This window comes from Monomorium pharaonis, chromosome 2 (genome assembly GCF_013373865.1).
Source record: "Monomorium pharaonis isolate MP-MQ-018 chromosome 2, ASM1337386v2, whole genome shotgun sequence".
NCBI classification, from domain to species: Eukaryota; Metazoa; Arthropoda; class Insecta; order Hymenoptera; family Formicidae; genus Monomorium; species Monomorium pharaonis.
In genome coordinates, this window is record NC_050468.1 from 23,031,183 (window position 1) to 23,056,951 (window position 25,769).

At 36.0% G+C, this 25,769-nt stretch overlaps 3 protein-coding genes across 3 annotated transcripts; 1 reads left to right on the forward strand and 2 right to left on the reverse strand.

Annotated features, from left to right (window-relative positions):
• The first annotated feature begins 3,171 nt into the window (after window positions 1–3,171).
• Window positions 3,172–4,353, forward strand: LOC105841038. Its single transcript, XM_012688149.3, has 4 exons — window positions 3,172–3,401; window positions 3,572–3,743; window positions 3,829–3,957; window positions 4,055–4,353. The coding sequence occupies exons 1-4, from the start codon at window positions 3,268–3,270 to the stop codon at window positions 4,292–4,294; spliced, it is 675 nt and encodes a 224-aa protein (XP_012543603.1). The 5' UTR covers window positions 3,172–3,267; the 3' UTR covers window positions 4,295–4,353.
• Window positions 4,354–5,297: 944 nt separating this feature from the next.
• Window positions 5,298–11,933, reverse strand: LOC105841039 (AMMECR1-like protein). The gene is made up of 5 exons (XM_012688150.3): window positions 10,852–11,933; window positions 8,986–9,547; window positions 7,919–8,029; window positions 7,634–7,839; window positions 5,298–7,532 (listed from the first exon to the last, which is right to left on the reverse strand). The coding sequence occupies exons 2-5, from the start codon at window positions 9,195–9,197 to the stop codon at window positions 7,366–7,368; spliced, it is 696 nt and encodes a 231-aa protein (XP_012543604.1). The 5' UTR covers window positions 9,198–9,547; window positions 10,852–11,933; the 3' UTR covers window positions 5,298–7,365.
• Window positions 11,934–12,360: 427 nt separating this feature from the next.
• Window positions 12,361–17,419, reverse strand: LOC105841040 (uncharacterized protein CG5902). The gene is made up of 4 exons (XM_012688151.3): window positions 16,472–17,419; window positions 15,444–15,554; window positions 15,024–15,229; window positions 12,361–14,940 (listed from the first exon to the last, which is right to left on the reverse strand). The coding sequence occupies exons 1-4, from the start codon at window positions 16,903–16,905 to the stop codon at window positions 14,774–14,776; spliced, it is 918 nt and encodes a 305-aa protein (XP_012543605.2). The 5' UTR covers window positions 16,906–17,419; the 3' UTR covers window positions 12,361–14,773.
• Window positions 17,420–25,769: the final 8,350 nt, after the last annotated feature.

Consider the following 25,769-nt stretch of genomic DNA (forward strand, 5'->3'; position numbering starts at 1 on the left):
AACTATCTAGCACGACAATTAAATTTAAGTTTCGTGCTGATTTCAGCCTTTTAAAATTGTGTACACAAGTTAAAACGTTAGAACTCTGTTTAAAAATTAAGGAAAAACAATGCGGTATAGTAGAACTGTCGAGAATTGTCGCCAGATATCTAAAAACTATCCAGCACGACAATTAAATTTAAGTTTCGTGCTGATTTCAGCCTTTTAAAATTGTGTACACAAGTTGAAACGATAGAACTTTGTTTAAAAATTATAGCAAAACACAGCAGTATACGAGAACTGCCGAGAATTGTCGCCAGATATCTGAAAACTATCTAGCACGACAATTAAATTTAAGTTTCGTGCTGATTTCAGCCTTTTAAAATTGTGTACACAAGTTAAAACGTTAGAACTCTGTTTAAAAATTAAGGAAAAACAATGCGGTATAGTAGAACTGTCGAGAATTGTCGCCAGATATGTAAAAACTATCCAGCACGACAATTAAATTTACGTTTCGTGCTGATTTCAGCGTTTTAAAATATTGTGCACACGTTTAAACGATACGACTGTGTTTAAAAACGATACCAAAACACAGAACTATACGAGAACTATCGACAATTGTAGCCAGAATTGGCATAACTACCCAACACGACACCTTTATTCGAGTGTCGTGTTGATTAGTAAATACTGTTTAAGTGCGAATGTGTTTGTAAGAGTTAGAGTAGTAAATTAGACATGAATATGTATATAATCATTTTCTACATGTTGGATTATTTATATTAATTGTAATCTCACTGTATGTCTGTAAGAGCAACGAACTCGTAAATGACAGATTGTAAATTTGATTTTATACATAGATTTTAAATTCATAATTTGCCTGAGACAAATTTTTGGTTTTTCAAAATGGAGATTTAAAAATGGGACCGTTTGATTACATTGCAATTATTTACAAAATTTACAAACATAATGGGAACAGGAGCAAGAAACTTATATCTTATAACTGCATAATTTCTTCTCTTGTATATCCTTTATCTTGATTAAGTGGTTTGAACCGTATTTTTTATAGTGCCTACCATCATATAGAAATGGACCTTTAATTGTATGCAAACGTTAGCGCCAATAGAGATCAGACTATGTTTTTTTTATATATTTTGATGCAACTTTTCTTGAAGATCAATAAAACTATTGAAAGAATCTTGCGTCACAGTTACATCTCCAAACAAGTTTTATAATAATAATTGTTTTCATATATGACCTAAATCGACATAATAAATTTTGCCATAATTATAAAATACTGAGTTCATTATTTGTTTAATTAATAGTAATGCAACGTATGTTAACTATGATATTAAAATATATATGACTGATAAAAACAATGGATTGTGTTGACAAAAGAGAACCTGAGAACGGTCATCGCGTCGTTTGAAGGCCTAAACACAATACCAGGCAACAGGCAATAGGAACAGGAAATAAAGAAAGAGAAAAAGAGAGGAGAAGATTATTTCTTTCTTTCTCTCTTTCATTATTTCTATTCCTATTGCCTGTTGCCTGGCATTGTGTTTAGGTCCTTAGTTGTTTTCATCTATCAGCGCCTCTATGTGCACAAAATGTGCACATTGAACTATGTAGTCAAATATCTATGATTCCCGTAGGTAATGTGCATGTCTTTGGGTCTCTTCTATGCTATGTCCACGTTTATTTGATTCTGTTTTATGCTATACCCGTAAATTTTACAATTATATGCATTCATATTTTAAATCTGTTTTATGCAAATGTGCATAATCGTCTTCTATGAATGTGCAATACCACATATACACGATATAAATTCAATTAATTGATTTGATAAAAATTCACTCACCGATTGCTGTCGCTGTTCTTGCTGCTGATGCTACTGCTATATACATTCCTTTTCCAGAATACCGAGTCGCTCCATGAATGCCGCTTTCTGCTGACATCATCCTGCTATTCTCGAATCGCACATTAATAACGATCGCCCGATACTTTATTCGGCAATCCCGATATTACGGATATCACACATGAGTAAAACGTAATCCGCCCGCGAGAATTTCACTTGGCGCGACCGTTACATTTGGAAAAATACGTTAAAAGTACGGCACGTCAAGACACACTGAACAGAAGTAAATTAATCGATTCACTCCCAGAGTTCTCGAGCGAATACGCGCACACGAAAACTTTGCCCGGAATGAAATTCATATGGCTCGCGTATCGTTTGCTAGCGCGACGACTCTCGACACAACACCGTACCTGCGCACAATGAATTCTGAAGAGACGCGAACACGCACGGAGTCAACAGAACGTCCGACGCGTCCGACCGGCGCTGGAGCGCGGAGCAACATGGCGGCGGCAGCGGCGTACGGTGACTCGGCGCTACTCGGCGCAGGCGCGGCGAGTCAACCGCCTAACAACGCCGAGTGGCGCCGACTAGCGCCGAGTACCGCCGAGTCTGCCTGCCAGCAGTCACGTACGCCACTCCAGCGTCGGTCGGACGTTCTGTCGACTCCGTGCGTGTCTCGCGTTCAGAATTGCGTTTCTACGAAGTTACGTGCCAGTTGATTTTCGCCGCCCTTTTCAGACGAGCCGTCCTTTTCACGTATTTTTTCAAATGTAACGGTCGCGCCAAGTGAAATTCTCGCGCGCGGTTTACGTTTTACTCGTGTGTGATATATTATCCGTAATATCGGGATTGCCGAATAAAGTATCGGGCGATCGTTATTAATGTGCGATTCGAGAATAGCAGGATGATGTCAGCAGAAAGCGGCATTCATGGAGCGACTCGGTATTCTGGAAAAGGAATGTATATAGCAGTAGCATCAGCAGCAGGAGCAGCGACAGCAATCGGTGAGTGAATTTTTATCAAATCAATTAATTGAATTTATATCGTGTATATGTGGTATTGCACATTTATAGAAGACGATTATGCACATTTGCATAAAACAGATTTAAAATATGAATGCATGTAATTGTAAAATTTACGGGTATAGCATAAAACAGAACTAAATAAACGTGGACATAGCATGTAAGAGACCCAAAAAATCATGCAAATTACCTACGGGATTCATAGATATTTGACTACATAATTCAATGTGCACATTTTGTGCATATAGAGGCGCTGATGGATAAAAACATCTAAAATGACGCGATGACCGCTCTCAGTTCTCAGTCTCAGGTCTCAAGTTCTTCCCTTCCCTCCCTCTCTGGCGTTGAATTGTTCGAAAGCTGTGGACTTGGAATCGCGGCAAGTTCTGGAGAAACAAATATCAAGAAACGATGGAATTTTCACGGCAACCTCGATACGTAATCCGCAAAGATGAAAATAGTAAACCTAAAGAATTAATGTCAAGACGCGAGGCTATGGCGGAACAGTATCGTATTATCAAGAATTGGAAACCACTGAGCGATGTGTACATAACCTCATTACGTTACTTTCTAATTATAAGCTGTGCTGCTCGACAACGCACGAGTACGAACGCTTTTTCGTCATTTTGATCGTTCATCGGTGCGCGCGCGAAGAGCCGTACGTAAAATTCTCCTTACAATGACACCCGGTAAAATGGTAAACCCTTTTACTTAGATGGCCATTGAGACTCGGACGCAGTATCCTGGTCGCCGCGGCGACGGCCACCGGTATGTACATTAACCATCGATTTAGGGTGAGAATGAAGCTCCGGAGTTACGGGGTATTCCCCACGATGATAGGTCTCTCAGTGGCACCAGCTGCATTTACAGCTATTTCCCATACAGAGGTATTGAATAAAAACTGATTGTGTGTGTATTGGGCCAGCGATCAGAATATAAAGCGTGTAATAATATCATATACACATCTTCTAGTTCATCCTAAACAAACTGGTACTATTAGAGATATCATGCCCCTTATGTCTAGAATCCAGGTCTGCCTTGGCCCAGACTTGTAGCGGGCTGTTTGCACCATTGATACTAGCGCCACTTGCAAATTTCTCAGTAAGCAACAAAACTTAGCTCCATTATTTTTGTCCACGATATTGATATCTTTTTTCAGTTTATATATCATGCTATTAATTATATATTTAAATCATAGGTTTCTGCTGGCAGTGGCATGTATAATGTGCCCTATGTAAAAGATATAAGAGCAATATTTAGAACTATCCTGTCAATCTATCACCCGATGATTCCAAAAATTGCAATGCTCTTCACCTTTCATGCGCTGTTGGCTAGTTTTATAACATATTCAGAAATCAAATCTTTTCTTCGCATGTCAGATTTACAATATTTAAAAGAAGAAGAAAAGAAAGAAAGGTTTAAAAATGATATTTTTTGAATTTCCTGTGTATAATAATTGTATATAATTATAGTGAAATATATAAAATGAAAGAGTCATTAATGTAGACTTTACTCTATTCTGTATTAGGTTAATATTTAATAATAATAATGTAAGGATAACAAAAGAATTGTAATACCTTGTAGAATATAAAATGTATTTTTATTTCATTATTGACATAGTATTATAAGACGTTTATAATCGTTCACTGAGAGATATTCGTGTTTTTTATTAAGACAACTATACGTCTTTATACATATCTACTTCCTTTTTTCAAAATCAATATCTAGGCACCATATGATTTGTTACAGTAATAAAGCTTTCTCGAAACTGTTTACAAAGATCGCTGCTTTAAATAATAATACACACAACTTTTGATGATGGAAGAGAATTTTTCTATATAATGTTGACTCTTTGCACTTATTTAATATAAAGTTTAACTAACGAGTCGAACATATATGTTATTTCATATTGTATTAAATATAATACGGATTTATTTATAGGCTCAAGTAAAATAGTAAATTCGATATTTTCAATTATCTCAATTAGATACACATACTTCATGAAAGTCTAAAAGTAGTTTCGCAGCTTTCCAATATTAGTAGACGAGAATTACGGTCTAAGTCAAATTATGCTTATTCCTTTATTATTAAAACGAACTACTCGAACATCATATTATTAAATTTGGGAACTTCTTGAGTTTTTTCTACCCCAGTTTGTATCCATAAATGAAAATATAGCATCCTTATTTTACATATGTTACATATTTTAGATATTTTTAGATAATTCGAAAGAAGAGAAAAATCATTTTGTATGGTTTGGTTTTCAAAGTCAAATTGGATACAGGTGACCGCGGTTTTGATTTGCCAACTACTCTACAGTTAAGTATATTATTGGCAGTTTACTGGACGTTATACAGGGGCCCGAGTTGCAAGGAGATCCCAGGAACTATGTGTATGCGATAAGAATATATAAAAGATAACACCAGATGCGGACGCATCAATTCAACCAAAGTACAACAACATGATCTGTTTATTCTTTCGGTAAGAGTAGGATTTGTATAATGCCTACAACAATGATTATGTTGGCAGTGAATGAAATCAGCTATCATATAGCCGTGGAATCTAAGAAGCAAGACAGTTTAATATAAAATATGCCTGAACTTCTATTCATGTGTTATAATGCTGTTAAACATACGCGCATTTAAGATACACAGATGTTTTCGGGTAAATTTCCTATTGCCATTTCACCGAATGTATATTATTCATAACTCAATACCTGTAGTACATATAACTGTATTTTTGCTCTTTTCCATTATCTTTACCTATTTTTAAGTGGGAAAAGATTTTATCTGATGTCAGTATAATGAACGAGTCGATACCATGATTTGCACAGCAATCAACATCACAATGAGATCGTCATTTTTTGTTTTAATGTCTTACACCTATGTATTACGTCTATGTCTAATATTTTTTTTTGTTAGTGTGATGCAGTCCATTGCTTATTTACAGTAGAGGTCCCATTTTAAAATTTATCTATTAGATTTAGATTAAAACAAGTTAATAGTTTTTGAAAGTAGCTATTGTGATTTGGATCAAGATATTAGAAATTTTAAAAAATGATTAGATATGCCAGATTTATTAAATTATTATTGTTGATATAAAGAATCCTTTGCTGCAATAAGACTTTGGACTGTAATCTAAACACTGTAAACTTCATTGTAGGAATGGTATAAATATGCAACATTAAAATTTATACAATATATCTACATATCACTTTTCATTTGTTTTGTGTTTCATTATACAACGGTTATGCATATGTTAATAAAAACAAAAAACATCCATAAATAAATCAGTACAAGACAACATGTAATAACAATTTAAAAAAATTATTTATACCATTGATGCAAAGAAATTCTGTTCAGATGTTATAATATTATTGTGTCAAATATTACGCAAATATGAATAATTAGCGATTACATAAGATCTTAGAAAAACATTTTTGTTTCTACATAATAACGCATCCATACTATTTTATAGAATGCTTTAATTAAATTTTCCCTTGAATATTATTATTAAAAAAATCAAAGTATTTCATTGCCTGCATACATTTGCTGACAATTTAAACCTGCTTTTACAAGCAATGTAAACAGATGAATTTAATGAGATGATTAATTTGTGCATTATATCGAATGATTGGACTAAGATAGTCACAATTAATTATACAGACAATATTATATATTCGGAAATTCTTCGCGTCACTTTTTCCACAAATACTAATATGAATATTTAATGTCCTAGCATGATGGCGTAATGACAAAGCTATAGTGATAATATTTACATTTTATTTTAATGATTAATGGTTAGTCAAATGTTTGACAGTAAACTGAATTTATATCGTTGCTCGCATATAGATTTTTTTTTCAAATTTAACAATCATAAAATTGTACAATACGAGAACAAGAAAGTCTACCATATACAAATGTTTCTATGCCAATATTACATTTATGCTTACAACAAATATTTTGGAAGAACATTGCCACCATACTTAGGATTGTATTTTTTCTCGTATTTCTTTTCATAGACGAATAATCACATAAAAACTGATAGTGAAAAAGAAAGAAAAAGAAATAAAGATAGACAAAAATGCTGTTGAACAATCAAAATATATAATAAGCACCAATTCGAACAACAGAAAATAGTACATAACAGCCACCTTTAGTTATATTTCTTTACGCATTTAATTCATTTCTCTGCATTACAAAAGTTTGTAAAGAATAACGATACAGCGTACTGTAGGATGCGGTACGCATAATTCCATCAAAATGGTGGATAGTTTTGCATAGGTACCACAACGGGAGAAATTGGTGGCAGCGGAAGCGTGTGTATGAATGTGGGGTGATTCGGCTGTACCATAACTAACGTATGCTGTTGATTGGCCATAAAAGAGTTATATTGAGTGGAACTGTATTGTGAGTAAGACGCGTTAACTGTGTCTGAAATATTTTTATAACAAAATGTGCCGGGCGTTTGGCAAGGTAGGGGCCCTTGAATAGGACCCCAAGCCAGCTGCTAGCATCGTCGGTTATGCCAATGTGTCATGTAGTCTTGATAGCTTACAGTAATCTTCTCGCTCTGATACCGCGTCAGCTTCACACTGCGTCTAATATCCGGTGTAACTAAGCCTTTGTAGCCACCCTTGTGCAGTAGCGAATCTATGGTTTGTATCTGGTCCCAACCTATTTAAAGAAATGTGTTGATTTAATGGACGAAAGCTTACGAAACATGATAATTAAGGGGTTTCTCAATGATTCACCAGTACGCGTGCATATTTACGAACCTTGTTCAGTCGCAACATCAGGTAAGTAAGTAGCAGTTCTCTTGTTGCCTTTTTCATTGTGGAACTCTATACGAATTCCATGGACTCCTATCTCCCAATCTAAGTAGTCCACACCGTCTTCGAAATGCCGCAGTATAGAAACGCTTACATGTAAGCGTGGAAGTTCTTCTCGTGTTATAGGATTGAATCGCGAATCCTTGAAAGCACTGCGGAACGTAATTAATCGTTTAAAAAGTGTAATCTAAAACTTTATGTAAACTGATTTTACAAATATATATGTAATACCTAGTAGTAGCATATTCTCTAAGTCCTGCATGTAAGTGCATGGCATTGAATGTACCAATACAGCCGCGTAGTCGCATGTCCTTTCCAATAGTCCATGTTACAAACAAGGGACTAGAAGACACAAGAAATATACATTAATAAGAGAACAATTCAAGAATAAGAATGACTGTCTCAAATTGAACATTAATCAATTTGTTCTTTGTCAAGAAAACTTGTACTATGAAACTGAATTCTCGATAACTTTAGTAGCAAGTATAGAACTGCTAATTAATCAAGCTCTTCTTAAATCAATATTGAAACAATTGTATCGATATCTCTGAACAGTTTATGGCTGCATTCCAATATTCACTGTACTGAAAATCTATAGTTTATATCACATACATTATAGATTTTCAGTACTGGCAGTGAATACCAGAAGACAGTCTATGTAAGCATTCAAATATATCATGTTAATGATCAATAATCATCTTCTAAACAATGGGGCTAAAACAAAGCAACAGAGTGCAACATAAGTGAATCATGATATGAATCTTTGGATCTAAGATTCAAGGAAGGCTGGAAACAAAAAAAAAAGAAAACAAATTTTAAAAAAACGTTTGCATTTGAGTAAATTATTTAGAAGCAAAACAACGCTGGCGCTTTCGCATAACCTCGGCGAAAGGTCAGCAGCATGAGCCAGACGGAGCAGAGGACTCCGAGAATACAAGACGCGTCCTTCGGTAGACGCAATCCCCTCCTCTCCTCCTCCTCCCTGCCCCCCTCTATTCCACGACAGCGACGGTTGAAGGTACAAAAGCAATAGCGGTTCGAACAAAGAGACGCACTAGCGTGGGTGGCGGGAAGGAAAAAGGACGGCGACGAGGAAAGAGAAAAGGTTCTGTGATGAGGGCAGACGGGCAAGGGGAAGGAGGGGAGGGGCGACGGAGGCGCGTACGGGAAAGCCACGAGCGAGCGCGAGAAAGAGAGATGCGGCGCGGCACGCGACGCGGGACAGGGAGGAAGGGATGCGCCAGACGCCAAGGCAAGGTAACTGGCTCTGGCTCTCAGTGCGGTGACTCTAAACTCACAATGCTTCGTTGCTGAAGTTGGGCGGCTTTGGTGGGTCAAGTTGGTGCAATTGGCAGTAGAGGACGTCGAAGCAGTAGAAGCCCATCTCAGGCTGCACGATCGGCGTGTTACGTATACGCGTGCCGTTCGACAGTACCGCTGTGCCGTTGCACGGTACGCCCGCGGAGTTGTTGAGCTTCTGCTTCTTCGTACCACAACAGCCGGCAGCCATGTTAACGTCTTAGCCGTTTTCGCCGTCAACCACTGCGACCCGAACTGCGGGCACGAGCACGGTCCACGACCCGTATGCGTCTCACTCACGTCCGCCTGTCGCGCGGCCGCCGCCGTCGTCGTCTCCGTCGTCGTCGCTGCCGCTGCCGCCGTTGTCCTCCCTCGTTACCGTAGCGTGCCGTGTCGCGCGCGCGCCCCGCCAGATGGCGCGGCGCGCGCTAAAACAGCTGTTTCATCGCCCGCCATTTTCGCCACCCGCGTCCTCCGCGCGCTCCAATACGATCGACCGCCGTCGGAGCGACGCTCCCCGTTCACTCGCTCGTCCGCGAGTCGTCCCCGCCAGATCGGCCGCTGGCGTGCAAACACAAAGGCGTCCATGTGTTAAAAATTCACTTATCGCTCTCTTATTCCCCTCTTCAGATCAAAAAACTAGGTTCCTAAGTGTCGCGAACTTGACGTTTCAAAATTAAAAATATGAAAGACACAGTAACGATTCTTAAATGAGAAACAATTTCTCCGTTTCAATTCTTTTTTAATGATAAATATTAAAATAAAATGGGAAGGAATTTTTCAGCAAGAGAGTATCCTTGTTTGCCAATGTTAAACAAAGATTTAATAATTGATTGTTATGCTATATCTCTTGTTGGAAAACGCCCATAAAGAGAGACAATAAGTGTAATAAAAACTCTTGATTCTTTATTATAATTTATATTCCATTTAAACATTCATGGTTTATTTCACATTTCAAAGATTGAAAAACTAATATTTCTCACATCTGTTAATTTTATCCAAAATAATTCTAGAAAATATAAAATTGATTTATTTTAAACCATAACAAAACTAAGTTAATATATAGCATGATTTATTTCTTAAACAATTTATTCATAATACATGGATCTTATGATTTTTTACATAAATGTGATATTTTTTACATTTTAAGTTTATTGATCAAAATTGTTCAAAGCAAAGTAGCTTTAACTAAGACTAAATAATTAGTTATTCAAAAGCATATGAAGCAAACGTAAAAAAAAAATTATAGTATATTGCTATCACTAAAATAATTTATTGGTGACATAGATATCATAAATCATATTTTTTATTTGACTTAGAATTCACTTTTAATATTTTCAATGTAAATGTATGCTTCAAACTCTCAAAGTTTATTGAAATAATTCAGAGCAAAGTAGCTGTGCTACAAGATCAAGTAATCAATTGTTCAAAAAAAGCATGAATTCGAATTATAGAAAATTAACAAAAATTATTAGTCATAAGATCCTACTTAGTGACCGAAAATATCTATTTTTTCTTCTCATATTATTCACACATTCAGTCTAATGTCACTGTTATTATTGTCTATTTTTTATTCCGTTATTCTTTAATTGTATTAATACCTCAGACATTATATATTTATTAATTTACATATTGTACGTATCCGTGTTTATTACTCGCGTACTATGACGGTGAAGTTTTAAACTCTTGAATGTTTAAAATATAAGCGCGGAATCTTCCATCGGTTTAATCTAGCATTACAAGTTTGTACGAGATCGGCGTTCTCTCGGCGAGTGAAAGTGACAAGCTGTCCGATCGAGTGCCTCAATTTTCTCGTATTTCCTCGACTCCCCCGCATTTCGTATTACGTCCTCGCAGCTACTTACCGCGACAGCTGCGGGGAATCGTGCCGAGCGGCACGAGCGGCGATTCCATCACGCACCCCCGCTCGTATCCGCGAGGGTGGAAGCGACGACACCGCACTACTGCGCCGCACATGGAGCGTAGCGAGCCGGCGTGAGCGAACGCGAACTACGTCGTTGTCCGTAACGACGCGCAACGATCAAGACGCGCAAATCTCCCTCGGATTCGTAGTTTCTCGCGCGGGACAGGATAAACCGAGCCTCGAGCGGGGGGAAAAACGTGTATGATTATCGGAAAACTCGTCCGGAGCGCGATGCGCGCAATATGTCGACGCCTGCAGCGACCGGGCGTCCGCGACGTTCGACGGGATTCGCTCGGTCAGTTTGCGCGTACGGGAAACTGTCACGGCACTGTAACTGCAAAGATAACACGATCGTCCCGCGCTTGTCTCAATTCGCGTGTGAAAGACGCGTCGAACCGTGTGGGGTACGATGCCGCGGACGATACGCGCGCGTCTACGACGCGGCGCGACTCCGATCGGTCTGAAGCGGCCCCGACTGCGCGTCGCGACGCCGGTCAGCGTCGCACTCGCGCGCGCGATACCACCGCGCCATCTCCGCAACCATTCTATTACGTAATAAAAAAATGATGTATATAGATATGCGTGTATGCAACGGGAAGGGGAAATATAACGTAAAATTCTTTTTAGACACGATCTAAAATTTTGCAAATCATGCATTTTAATCTGAGGTGAATTTAAATATCAAAGTACTCGTTCAACTTGTTTCCTAATGCTTTTTTGAAAAAAATTTATTATCGGCTTTTACGTATATTAAGAGAAATGTCAACGTATTTTCTAATGTCAGCGGATGTATTAAATTAAATGCGCGATTCGTAATATTAATTCGCAGTTAAGCTCTATAAGCCTCTCCGTAAGCAATTTATATTTCGAAAACTGCTGCTTGAAAGTAAAAAATGATAAGAACTTTTATTACTTCCCAGACAGTACACACGTAAGATATTTTATGTTTCGATTTTAGATGTGCGTGCTGTTTGCGTTAGTTCTTTTTAGAATTTTATAAATTTTGAAACACTTTAACATACATATATAGAACAAAGATAAAATATTTTATATACAAATATTTTATATAAGTCTGTTATTAATTTTATATACATATATGTGTATATATATGTAACTAACTTTTACATATTTACATATCGTTTTAATATTATTTTTTACCTATGCTTTTTATTATTTTTTGCACTTATGTAATTGAAATAAAAGTTTGTTTCTTATTCCATGTATATTCCACAAGTGATAAATAATATATTAAATGTTTTTTGAAAAAAAAGGGATAAGAATGTGGAAAGAATTAATTTTAGTAATCCTTATGACAATATAAAAGTTTATTTTATCTTTTCATTGCAATAAAAATTATAATACCTCGACGTAATTTTTTAATAAATTCTACTAATTTCTTAATTTTAAAAGGTGAAATGAAGGGAAGAAGAAAGAGAGAACTATATGTATTCGCTGTGTTCGTCTTATGAATATATAATGAATAACCCGTCGATTTCGCTGTATTATTAATTTACAAATGTAATCAAAGTGACCATACACTCGCTTGATATCGTATTAATATTATACTAGTATCAGATATGATGCCAAGTACGATAATAAATATTAATTTGACAAGTATGTTTTGTTTGAAAATTATTAATATTTTTAATTATTAATATTTTGCGTTGTGCAATCTCACGTCATCACACGGTATTAATTGTTGAGAGAAATATTAAAAGTACAGTACAAACTGTATGTGTACAAAGTACTTACTCCACGCAATTACAAAATGCGTACATCAAATAGATTTTTGTGGCAGTTTCATAAAGAACGGAATAATTTCATTAAGCAAATTCGTATGGTTATGATTTTAAATATGTTTAATACAGTTATGTGTATTTAGTTGCATTGTGATAACATCAATGACTTACTTTTAGGTAAGTGCGTTTTTATTGTATTTTCGTAAACTCTTCGGTAAACACGAATACAACTAAATTGTATACCATAAAATATAATTACGCTAGGTAAAATTATTATTATTATCGTTCTGGTGATAATGCATCGTTCACACGTGTAAATCGTAGTAATGTTCATCAACGAATGGCGTTCCTCCGGATAGGCCAGATGGGTGCACATGTGAATCGACAAACATGTGGCAGTTTATTGAATGCTTTTTATTTGCCGAGATTCACAAAAGGCAAGAGATTATTAATTATTAATTATTATCGATGGAAATATTTTACGTAAATAATAATAACGCGTACTAACACGAATAAACACGGAGAATAGCACATACCACAACAAAAATAAGATACGGTAACAATTTTCATTTATTTCTAACGAATAATTCATTAGTATAAAAGAGCTACAACAAGGTGAATAAATTGGCAGTGTTTAAAGCCCGCTATTAAGAATAGTTGGCAATTCGAGGGAAGTAGAATTAATACCGAAAAAAAAGATGTTAGTTTATATCGTAATATTGGGAGCTACGGTTAAAATTAGCGAAATATACATTAATAGATGCACAGCACAAGATACCGCGAATGGTGCAACTATCACGAAATTACTTATTAATGAGTAACTCACAATGAGATCTTCAATACTTTTTTTACTTTTACTAGTCTTACATGTTTAATATTGATATTTTCTAGTGAGTTATGATTTCTTTTTGTGCCTTAATAACTAAATCACAATTAACCACAGAAAATCACGTTTCTTTGATTCAAATTTACTGTCTTTTTTATGCGATTAAATGCATAACTGATATATTTTAACGAGGCAAAGATTCCTTTTTGTAATACAAACTTATGCTCTAATGTAGTTGGAACATATTCAATAACCAATGTGGAATTTAAAAAAAAATTATATTACATTTATCATTTTAACAACTTCAAATTTTTCTAATTTTCTCGATGTACGTGCATATAAAAATATTATCATACATTACGATAAATTAAAAAAAAAAAAGAATAATTCCACAACATCGTTTTGTACATTATATCATGTGAAAGCAGGCAGTGAATTTTAGGCGTAATCACTGTCCTTTATAAAAGTGTTCATTTCTTATATTATCGATGCAAATACAGATTTTTTTTACAATATGGTGGCACTGCTAATTGTCATAAGGAAAAGAGAATTGCATACATTTATCAAAACGTAGAATTAATATAATGTGACTATTGAATAATTGAATAATAAATAATATGGCTAAGTTTTTTATTATTCATTTTAATAAAAATCTTCGAAATTGACCAAATTCGCTGAAATTGTTTTAATATAATACTCAAATATTTAAGACACACATATCAATGTAAATATAATCAAATTTTAAACCTTTTAAAAATTACTTTACATTACTTGTGACTTTTAATACAATATGCAACAATTAAGCGATGCCATCATATACAATCTTATCATCCTCAAGACGGAGCATGCGGTACGATAAGCGGGAGGCTGTGTATACTAAGACACAGAAACACGCACCACTTTAAACAATGAAAAATTGCGAGAAATAATCGTCTCCAATGTCATTTTCGCTTACGTATCCCGTGCTCCGCAGTATCCTGCGCTAAGAAGCGATGCGGTGGTCGAGGATAAAGCGGTGCAGGCGAATAGGACGGACCCGCGTTATCCCACCAAAGGGGAGGTGGATTGCCACGTATCGGTATCATAACCGGAGTGATCGGGGGTAAGGGTAGTGGACGTACGAACGGCGAACGATTCGATTGCGTGACAATCTGCAACTGTTGACCAGATGCGAATGAATTGTACCGGACGCTATCGTTTTGCAAATGAGACGAATTGACGATATGTTGCGCGTTGTTGTAACGAGCCTCAGTGGATCGTTGGGGCAGGGATCCCTGGCTGGGACCCCAGGCGATGTGCTAGCATCGTCGATTATGACAATGCGTCATGTAATCCTGATAGCTCACAGTAACCTCTTCGCTTTGATAGCGAGTCAGTTTCAGGCTACGACGGATATCGGGTGTGACTAGGCCTTTGAAGCCACCTTTATGTAGCAGAGAATCTATCGTTTGTATCTGGTCCCATCCTGAACATCAGATTACAGATTATTCCTCATAAAGGGGAATTTCCTCCATCGCTTGTCCTATTCTATCTGCGGCGGATACGTACCTTGCTCCATAGCTACGCTGGGCAGGTAAGTAGCCGTCCGCTTGTTACCCTTCTCATTGTGAAACTCTATGCGAATTCCGTGCACACCCACTTCCCAATCTAAATAGTCAACCCCATCCTCAAAATGCCGCAAGATCGACACGCTCACATGCAAGCGCGGCAGCTCGTCTCGAGTTATGGGATTAAACCGTGAGTCTTTGAATGCGCTTTAAAACATACAGAAATATGTATACATATATCAAAAGCGCATACGTTACCACTATGCTAAATAATTATACTATGTATTTATTGCACAGTTACGGAAAACGCTAATGATTTATAATTATTATAATATACATATTTATAAATATCTAGCTTATATATTTATGATTTATATATATATTATTCTATTTTCTAATGTTGTGAGAAACTTTGTCTCACCTAGTTGTAGCATACTCGCGTAACCCAGCATGTAAGTGCATCGCATTAAAAGTACCAATACAACCTCGTAATCTCATATCTTTTCCTATTGTCCATGTCACAAATAAAGGGCTGAAAAGACGTATCTGTATTAAAAATCTCATGATACCTTCAGACACCTTTTTTCTTATTTTTATCAGCGAACTATCAGGGACGGAAAGGGGAAGGACAAAGTGAACCAGAGTATATCCATTCTTTTGCATTTAGTAAGACTTCAGTTGTCTTGTGGAGATATAATCAGTCAGTCAGATATAATCACAAAATAAATATATTTTTTAAAAATATAATACAATACAAATAAATATAATATAAAACAAGGGTAAAAACTTAATTTTGGAATTTATTATCTTTCCTCGTAAATTTTCCCGAGAGAACGACATAACAGCGCACACGATGCGATAATTTCGTCTATGACAAAAGCATCGCGATTCCCACTACTAACAATGTTTCCGCAGGTATGTATCGTAGTAACAAACGCAGCGTCCTCGGTGGCCTATAATGGCCTACATAGTTGGCATAGCGCTGTACAACAAGAGAAATCGAAGCACGCCGCGATAATGCGTGCACCGCGCGCCGATAGATAATCCACACACGTGAGAACTAAACAATGCGCCAGTAATATGCCCTAGCAACTGAATTTCTAGATCATCTAGTCGAATCGAGATCAAAGACAATCGACTCAGAATTCGAAATTCCTAACGTGCACAAACCAATTGTAAATATAAAATAATAAATGAAAAAATAAGAATCGAATATAGACGGCAGGTTGTTTTTTTTTTTTTTATCTCTGCAGCATCGAAATTCGATCTCATTAAAATCGTCGTGGTCTCGAACTTTGCGTGACCGCAGCAACCTGTCATCGGTGACAAGCGAGGAGACAACAGCTGACGCGATGCGTGAGTGAGACGGATAGACGGATAGACGGGCGCAAAGGAGAAAGACAGAAAGAGGCACAGAAAGAAACAGAGAACGCCGCGAGGGCTACTCACAATGCCTCGTTGCTGAAGTTAGGCGCCTTCGGCGGGTCCAGCTGGTGCAGCTGACAATAGAGAACATCGAAGCAGAAGAAGCCCATCTCCGGATGGGCGATCGTCGCGGGCTTTCTCATTTGAGGAACCCCGTTCCGTATGGCGGTGCCGTCGCACGGCGACAGACTCGGCGCCGCGGCGCCGCCGCCGCCGCCACCGCCACCACCGCCCAGCCTCTGCTTCTTCGCACCGCAGCAGCCAGCAGCCATGTTCCTCTTGGACAGGTCACCAGCGGGCACCGCCGCCCTAGCCCTTCCTTCAGCACCTCGTCTACGCGTTTCCTCACCGCGGCGTATCCAACGTCGACGTCGTCGCCGACGCGTGCCGGATCGCGCCCGCGCTCCGCTAGATGTCGAGCCGACGGTGGCGTGAACAGCTGTTTCATTACCCGCCATTTGTAGTACGGTGTCGCGTCATCGCACCATTGATAATTAGCGATCGTCCCCGCCGACGCCGCTGTTGCCACCGCCCCGCTGCGTGAAGCTTCGTGAAGCTGCCCGCGAGTCATGCGCGTGAGCGAAACCAATGGACGGTGGCGTCCTCTGCGCCAATTCAAATTTCCCACCAGAGACAGAGATTTCGGCGCTCTTTCACTTAATTTCTAATAAAAATAGTATAGATGAATTTTTGAACTCGAACTTTTGCCAATTCGTATTAAAAAATCGTGTGTATAACAATGCTGCAGAGCGAATAATTGATACAATACAGTAAAGATGAGTTTTTAATTCATCGATCGAACAGTTACATTATATATGCACAAATACAGTTTTAACTTGTAAAAAATTTACTCTCCGATTTTTTATATGAAAAGGAAAATTCGAGTTTAAAAGTAGAAATCCCGTAAAACGTTGGGAAAGAATTTAAAAATGAAAGTTCAAAGCGTTGATGTAGTATTTCACTTAAAAAAAGAAGAAGAATAATTATACTTTAATCCAAATCTGGTGGAACAAAACATATTGTAATGATTAAATGATAACTATTAATTGATTGATAGATAATATTATCAATTTAATTTTTTTATACTTTTAAATAAAATGAAATAGTAGGTCTTCGTACCACGTAAGATACACTGTAAATTTTATTTTAATTGCTCTTTGGTGTTAGAATTTGGAATGGAATTAAAATATTTTTTTAAATCGTACATGTTGTATAAAACACATTTTAAAAATATATAAAAAATATATTTAAAAATATATACATATATTAGAATATGTGTGTAAAATATATTAAATACACTATACATTAAAATACATGACATACGAAGTTATAAATAAAACTCTATTTAATGAAATCTAACGCGAATTGTAGATCGTCTAAAGTGGGTTTAAAAGAATGCCTACGAGTATCATTATCAACTAATTATTCGCCTCGTCGCATCCGCTGCATAAAATTACGCACAATACTGAATTATCTCTATTTTGCTTCTGGCAACAGCTTTACAAATTCATTCTATCTGAACATACATGTATTTTGTACGAATTAATTAATACGAATTTATACAAACATACTAACGATTATTATTGTTATGATTATTAACTGTATTTTATTAGATACTGTGATAAATCCTTTCAAGTACAGCTTATTATATACATTTGTGTATAAATATACATAAATGGATCACATGAATGGCCCAGACAGCATGCATAATATTTATGATAAATCTTTATGACCTGTTCGTTCTAAAATCACAAAAATGTTTATGAAATATTTTGATAAACACTTAAATAAATATAAATTTTTAGTAAATAAAAATACTGCGCGCTATATCTGAGTTTATTCGAACAATAAAAACTGATATTTTTGTGACAAAAAAATCTATAATTAATTATAAATGTACATCACACAATGTTTATACAAATCTACAAATTGCATTTTAATGCTGTGTCATTTACAGTTCACTGTGTACAAACGCGGCAGAGAGAAAGAGAAAGTAAACGAAACCGCTAATGTTATTTATCCAGATAGTGTCAGATGTCGGTTAATCCTCAAATGGAATAGTTACGGTACGAATCCATCTCGTTTTTCTGTTTATTTTCCTAACGGAGTAAACTGATCGATTTAATCGGAGTATCACACGATCGAGATTCGATCTTTCGCTTCGTTAAGCCGTAATCAGACGAAAGATTAAAAGATTGAGATTGGAATTCGGCCAATTAAAGCAAAGCTCACAAAGTCCGAGATCGGTTCCCCTTCCTCCGATTGGTTAAATTCCGATCGAATCTCCATCTTTAGCCTACACGGCCTACACGCGGTACCCACAAATCCCTCTATCCAGCTCGATGTTTACTCGACACCCCGTAGACGGCGCGCGAGTGCGCCGAGTTCGCGGCGTTCGCGCGCCGGAGCCGCGCCGGGAAAATTGCGAAAGCTCGAGTCGCGGCCGCGCTGCGTAATGACGTCGCCGGCAGCAAGGGCACCTGAATTCCTAGTTCCTTTCCTGGCACCTGCTGCTGCTGCTGCCTACGATGCACCGCCGATGGAAGCCTGAGGCGTGACAGCGGCAACATCAACCTGGCAACGTGCGTGAGTTTCGCGGGCCGCGCTCGCCAACCTGTCACGCGCACGACGTCAGCTGCACTTTGTTGCGGCGTATCGCGGCGCGTGCCCGTGCGTTCTCCTCGTCGCTCCGGAACTAACGGAACGGAAGTGAAACGACCGGCGGGGAATTCGGGTAAACCGCGATCGCGAGGTGGAGGAGTGACGATTCGACGAACCGGCGCGACGACGAATTCGATCGGCCATGCTCGATCCGATCCGCGTGCAGCTACGTGCCCGGTGCGGCGCGGGGCTCGCGTTTCGCGACGTGCAGGACAGGATTTCCGAGGCGTAACGCGCCGATGGGAGGCCACCCGAGACCCGCGGAGGCCGTGGCGAGAGTGTGATCTTCGAGGAAGCGGACAGCGAGCAGGCAGCATCCTCTAGAAGAGATTCATCGGGTAAGTCATCAAGCCATTACCTATTCGTCATGTCGCATTGTTTACAATGCCTTTGAGATCGTTGATGCATATATGCGTCTCGTGCATCTCGTGCACGAAGCGCATTACATAAAACGACGCGAATAATGTGAGTCACGTTTGTACAACCTGACGCCCGCGTCGCCGGCGTGAAATCACGTCCCCCCCCCCCCGCAATTCTCCCGATCTAGCCGAAATTTCGACGTGTGGTTTCTTGCCGGCAATTCCGTAAACAGGAATCGCATATATCTCAATAGTTTCCAATACCGATGTGAACATAAAAACAAAACTGATTAACAAAACCTTTTCTTTTCCTCTTTTTCTCTGTAAGAAAATGATTATTTTGATCGCGGGAGATGATAAGAAATAATGCTTTAAAAATGATGTTTTCTTACAACTAGAAGTAGAATATTTAAAAAATTAGCTTTTCGGTTATTGGATTATCATTTTTTGTTCTTTAAACCCGAATAATCAGTGATGAACGTTTAATTGTAACGTAAAACGTAAAAAATATCAGTGTTTAGGGTAATAAGATATTAACAAAGATTTACTACTTTTTTTAAAAAAGACACTTATTAAAATGATAATTAAGAGCAGGAATTGTAGAAGAATTCTTTTTTATTTGTTTATTTGAGAATAACACTTTTTTTAAACCAAAACCGTGGATGCTATATTTTAAAAAATAAACTTTGTGATATACACAAACGATATAATAGTAGAAATTTAGTATTATTAAAGAAAAAACATATTTTTATCCAGATAATAATGAAACCAGGGAAATATAGAAAAACAATTCTTCTTGTTTGTCAAAATATCACTTTTTTGTCAAACAAAAATTAGTGATATTTTATTTTTGCTTTGAAAAAAATAAATGTTTTTAACGCGGAAAATAATAGTAATAGGTTATTATTCTTCCAAAAAATTATACTTTTTTGTTTAAATAACAATCGAAAACAGAAATTATAAAAAAGTTCCATTAGTCTGCTTGACCATCACTTTTTCTCTACGTAAAATGACTGATAAATATTTTATTTTCGCCCTTAAAAAAACAAATGTTTTTGATGGACGGCTATAATAAAATAAACTCAAACTAAAAGTTAATTTAAAAAAACGTTATTTATATTAAATTAGAATATTATAATTTATTAAGGTTGATTATTAAAACATTTATACTACAACAAATATATTTAATATTTCACTTGTAAATTAAGTTTATATAAAATGATAAAGAAATATTTTTCTTTGTGTATAAATGTATTTTTTAAACTAAGTTTTTGCATAGATAAATTTTTAACTTAGGGAAAACGTTAAAGTTTATTTGTTTTAAAAATAATGAATTAAAGTTAAAAGTTAAATTATTAAAATTAACCGAGTGAAGTTAAAAGTTAATAATTTTTTAATTAATTACTATCCAACCCTGAAAATACTAATAACAATTTGTTAGTTTCCCCCCAAAATGACACTTTCTTGTCCAAATGACAATCGAAAACAAGAATTATAGAAAAGCAACTTTCTACTCTCCTGTTGAAGTTTCACACTTTCTCGTAGCGAATATCAGTGACAAGTTGTACGCACACTTAGGCAAATGCTTAGTGTTATTGCCATTTTCGATCTGATCTTAGGTAAGAGTAATTAGTTTCGTAACTTCGAAAATTGTTTGACCGCTGCGCGATTCCCATCGACTCTTGGAAATTAATTAAGGTACCTCTCGTACTTTATCGCGATAACGGGTATCATTGGCTGCGTCACACGTTCCGATTCACGTGCTAATGTAATTATCGCGACGTCCGCGAGTACAGTCGCATAGTTTATGATTCAGTCAGACGCGCGCTTCGTATAAAAATATTATTTATAATAAATATTAATAGATCGCGATATTTACACAGAAACGAATTTACGGGTGTTAATCTGTTATATGAATTATTTCCAATAATTCATATACCAGCAAACCATTTACTTAATTTTCTTAACACGGGTCCGTTAGTTGGATTCATCAATTGTTAAAAAAAAATTTCGGTGTTCCTGCAACGGGATTACGATTTCGTCGTGTGGATTCGTGGATCAAGTGATTTTATCTCGATGGCACATCTATTTGTCGCGCTATCGAACGTGACTCTTCGGACTTTGTCGTGGAAAATATCGCGGCGATACAACAAAATCGCGACTACCATTCTCCCCTCTCGCCCATGACACGCGATACAATCCTGCTGAAACATACAAAATGCATTTGCTGGTTTGACGCAGTTGCTGTTGATAATGCACTCGCTCGCATACCGCAGACTCGATTTCGCCATTAGTATTTTGCGAAGCGAGTAAAAGGTGTTCCGTACTAGGATTTCGGTATGCGATCGTTGTAAACGAGACAACAAACAGAACCAGTTTTTAATTGGTGGATGCCGGGGAAACAAAAATAAAATTGACGAAAACTTTTAATCAATCGCGCTTATGCTCGCGCCGACGAAGAATTTTTTTTCTTTTTGGTCAGGGAACCGCGGAGTTTCGAGGCGCAGGTGATGTAATCGTCACGCAGGTAAATCTCGTACATAAGAAATGTATGCTTACTTTTACGCACTGCTTAAATTACACGGCCGGAGGGAAGCTGCGATGGTTTGATGCTCGCGCGCGCGCTACACATCGTAAAATGCAAACAATGCTTCTCTTTCGTTATTCGTCGTAACAGGCGCGTCTATTATCGCCTTTCTCCTCCCGCTTTGTTCGATTCCCTTGGTTTCCGGTCTTAACCGAGAGAACACGCATGTATTTATATTTACGTCTTTACTAAGAGCCTGTTCATTACTTTCCACATTACTTTCCATTTCGTTTGTTGTCTTGCCCTGTCGATCGTTAAGCATATCGCGATGTCTCTGTATAACTTAGGCCGTGTTTTGGTATACATTGAAAGTGAAAAATAAAATAAAAATGAACGATATACGTAACGTGAACTGTAGATTTTTAGTCGTGGCAGTGTAATTCAAAACAAGGTCTTGAAATATTATATCTTGAAGTATTGCATTTCACGTACGAATCTCAATCACAAACTTGTTTTCAACCTATTTTCCATAACGACAATAATAACGAATAATAATAGTAGCCAATTGAATGTTAGTAGTAGGAAAAATTGAATAGCTTGAATATTTTATTTGCAAAATACGCTCAACAAACTTTATAAAGAATACATAGTGAATTACTGATTTAATAATCTCCTTTTTAAGATATATTTTGTATAAAAATATTATTAAAAGAATGTCTTAAAAAAGAGAAATATGAAAATGAAATAATGAATTTTATAAGAAATAAGAGATTATGTTTTATACTTAAATGGGGGTAATAAGGAAGGTTTGTATTAATAGTGATAATTGTTAGTATCTGGTATAATCTTCAATCATAAATAAACTCTAAAATGATGATTAGAAGATAATATAAAATAATGAAATAATGAAAAATAAAAATATGTTTTTAGAGAAATCAAATTTATAAGAAAATAACAATACAAATCAAATAAATATTCGTGCGATACAATATTTCGATATAATATTTAAGATATAATAGTGATCATAGAACAATAGTAGACAATATTAATTTTAATTTCTACACAAATTTTTATTAGTTAATTATTGAGTATTATTGAAAGTTGATCATACTATATATATACACGCACTATTTATATATTAGTATTATAATTTTTTACTCAACAATGTAATTATTTCGTACACATGTTATATTAAATTTATACTGATGAGTGAGAATTTATTATAACATTAATATTGATACCTATGACACATGATATTGAAATTATAATATTGATTGTTAATTTGTGCTTATGAGAATGTGCTTATGAGAATTAACTAAAATAATTGACAAAATTATATAGAATATTAACAAATATATAAATTAATATTCTATATAATTTTGTCAATTACTTTATTATTATTTCAATAATAGTTTTATTATTATTTCCATTATTGCTACTTATATTAACTTTAAAATGATAAGAAAAAAATGCCATTTTTTAGTTGGAGCGAATCCTGGTGCTTAATAATATTTTCCTGTCAATTGGATATATTTTTTTAGTTTTAGTCTTAGTCAGTTTACGATTGCGTTTTAAGTCCGACAGCCATATTTGTGGCAATTTATAAAACTGAAAAATATATTTAATAATTAATATAAAAATATTATAAGCGAAGATTCGCTTTGACCAAAAAGAGAAAACAGGTTATTTATTTCGGCGATTTTATAGAGCCACGTAAAATATTTGCTGGCAATCGACGAAAAATATTGAAATTTAAGAAACAAATACGCTTGATGAAATTCGCTTAATGGAAACTAGAAATTCTTTGCGATGCTCCTTCACCGTTGCTATATTCGTCCCTGCCACTTAACAATCGCGTGCCTATTGAGAAACTCTTACCTTGAGAGGACATTACCTGCCGTTCATCGATGGTATGCATTCCCACACCTTCACCTTTATACTCTTGTGATTTACCGTCCTTTTCAATGAGGTACGCATACTCCTGAACGTCTCGCGATCACCATTTGTCAATTATGAACGATTCGGAAAGAAAGAATAACACACATTACAAAATTCCTCTTCTCTTCTTAACATGTGATTAACTCTTTAGTGTCATCAAAAATTATTAACGTTTCCGTACATTGTATGCTTTTAAAAAATTTTTTACATATTAAAATATTATTTACGCGTATATGTACAAAATTATTTTATTTTATATATAATGTTATTATATAACAAAATTATATATATTATATAATTATTTTAATTATAAACATTGTATGTACAGGACAGGATATATATTCTGTAATCATCGGATAATTCTTTAATAGTATATTTTTAAGATTAATTAAAATGGAAAATTTTAATTAGAAAATGTTGAGATTATAATAAATATTTAGTTATAAACGAAGAAAAATTGACCAATGGTGTTGCGTAGACTCACATGCGCAGACTCGTAATTATACGCTTACACACGTACCTATCTGTCAACGTAATCTGAAATGATGTAATCATCAACCGCGTACTACGCTGAACGGATCTTTACCACGATCTCGAGATGGCAATACAAGGTCTCTATATATGGGAGGCCGTTCCAACAATCCGTATTCATCCAAGATCAAACAACTTTCGATTATCGTTTATTCGGATCTCCATAGAATTTCCCTTTATGGGAAAAAATTGATATCCAAAGGCTTAAAAAATTCACTTAGACCATCTTTAGGCCCAGAAGAATAAAAAGTTCTGAAGGAACGAGATTTTCAAACTGTCCGAAGGTGAAGATCATTGAAAGAAACAATACAAATATTATTGCGCGAAGATAATATGGAATGGCAAATATTTAATTTCTCTGTAAAAATCACTACAAAACCTTCCCGAACAATTAAACTTTTGTTAAGATTATATAGGATTCAGATGCCCTCGTTACATGCTTAAAGTACTTTGGCGAGCAAATACGAGCAGCAAACTGATTATCGATTGCATTAACGAGAGCTATTCAGATTCCAAGCTTTAGTGATTCCACACTATTAATTATTCAAATTGAGAAGCGCATTCGCATACTATCCATACATACAATTTCGTATAAATCAGCACTGCGGTTACTTGCGGCGTTTATCGGATAATACAGAGCACACTGGACTACGCCAAAGGCGAGATATCATGTTCGCAATCATATCCGAAAGGATTTCTCTTAGTTGGAAACGCTCTGCTTAAGTGGCTTTGTTAAATCGCGAATCAGTAATATATATTGTGTGAAATTGAAGGACATATGTACCACATTTCCAAGTATTATCAAAAGTTAAAAAATTTTACAGATTGTTTTATTATTATGTTTGAATGTATCTATATTGAACAGCATTTGCTTATTAATTTAAAAGTTATTTAATTTTTTGTTAAAATCAAATTTTATAATACTCATAAATACTGATAAAACTATAATAATTATATTTGTGCAAAAATTTATTTTAATTCACTTACTTGTTTAACAATTGTTTACCTAAAACTGCAGCACGAAATATAGTCATTGTATAAGCCTTTATAATGTTTTCTTTGTAACTGATTTTACAGGCAAAATTAACATATTCTGTTGTTGATTTGGAAAAAAGGTCTAAGAAGCTTACGGTTTTTATCCACAGTCATGAAAAATTAGATTAATATAATACATATAATAAAATTTTATTTTACAATGCGTCCGCAATTTACCGCCATTCTCTAATGTGAATAACACTTACTATTTATAAATTGGATGGGAATTTCCGCTCGTGTTTTGTACCGTTTTAATCTACGACTCCGACGC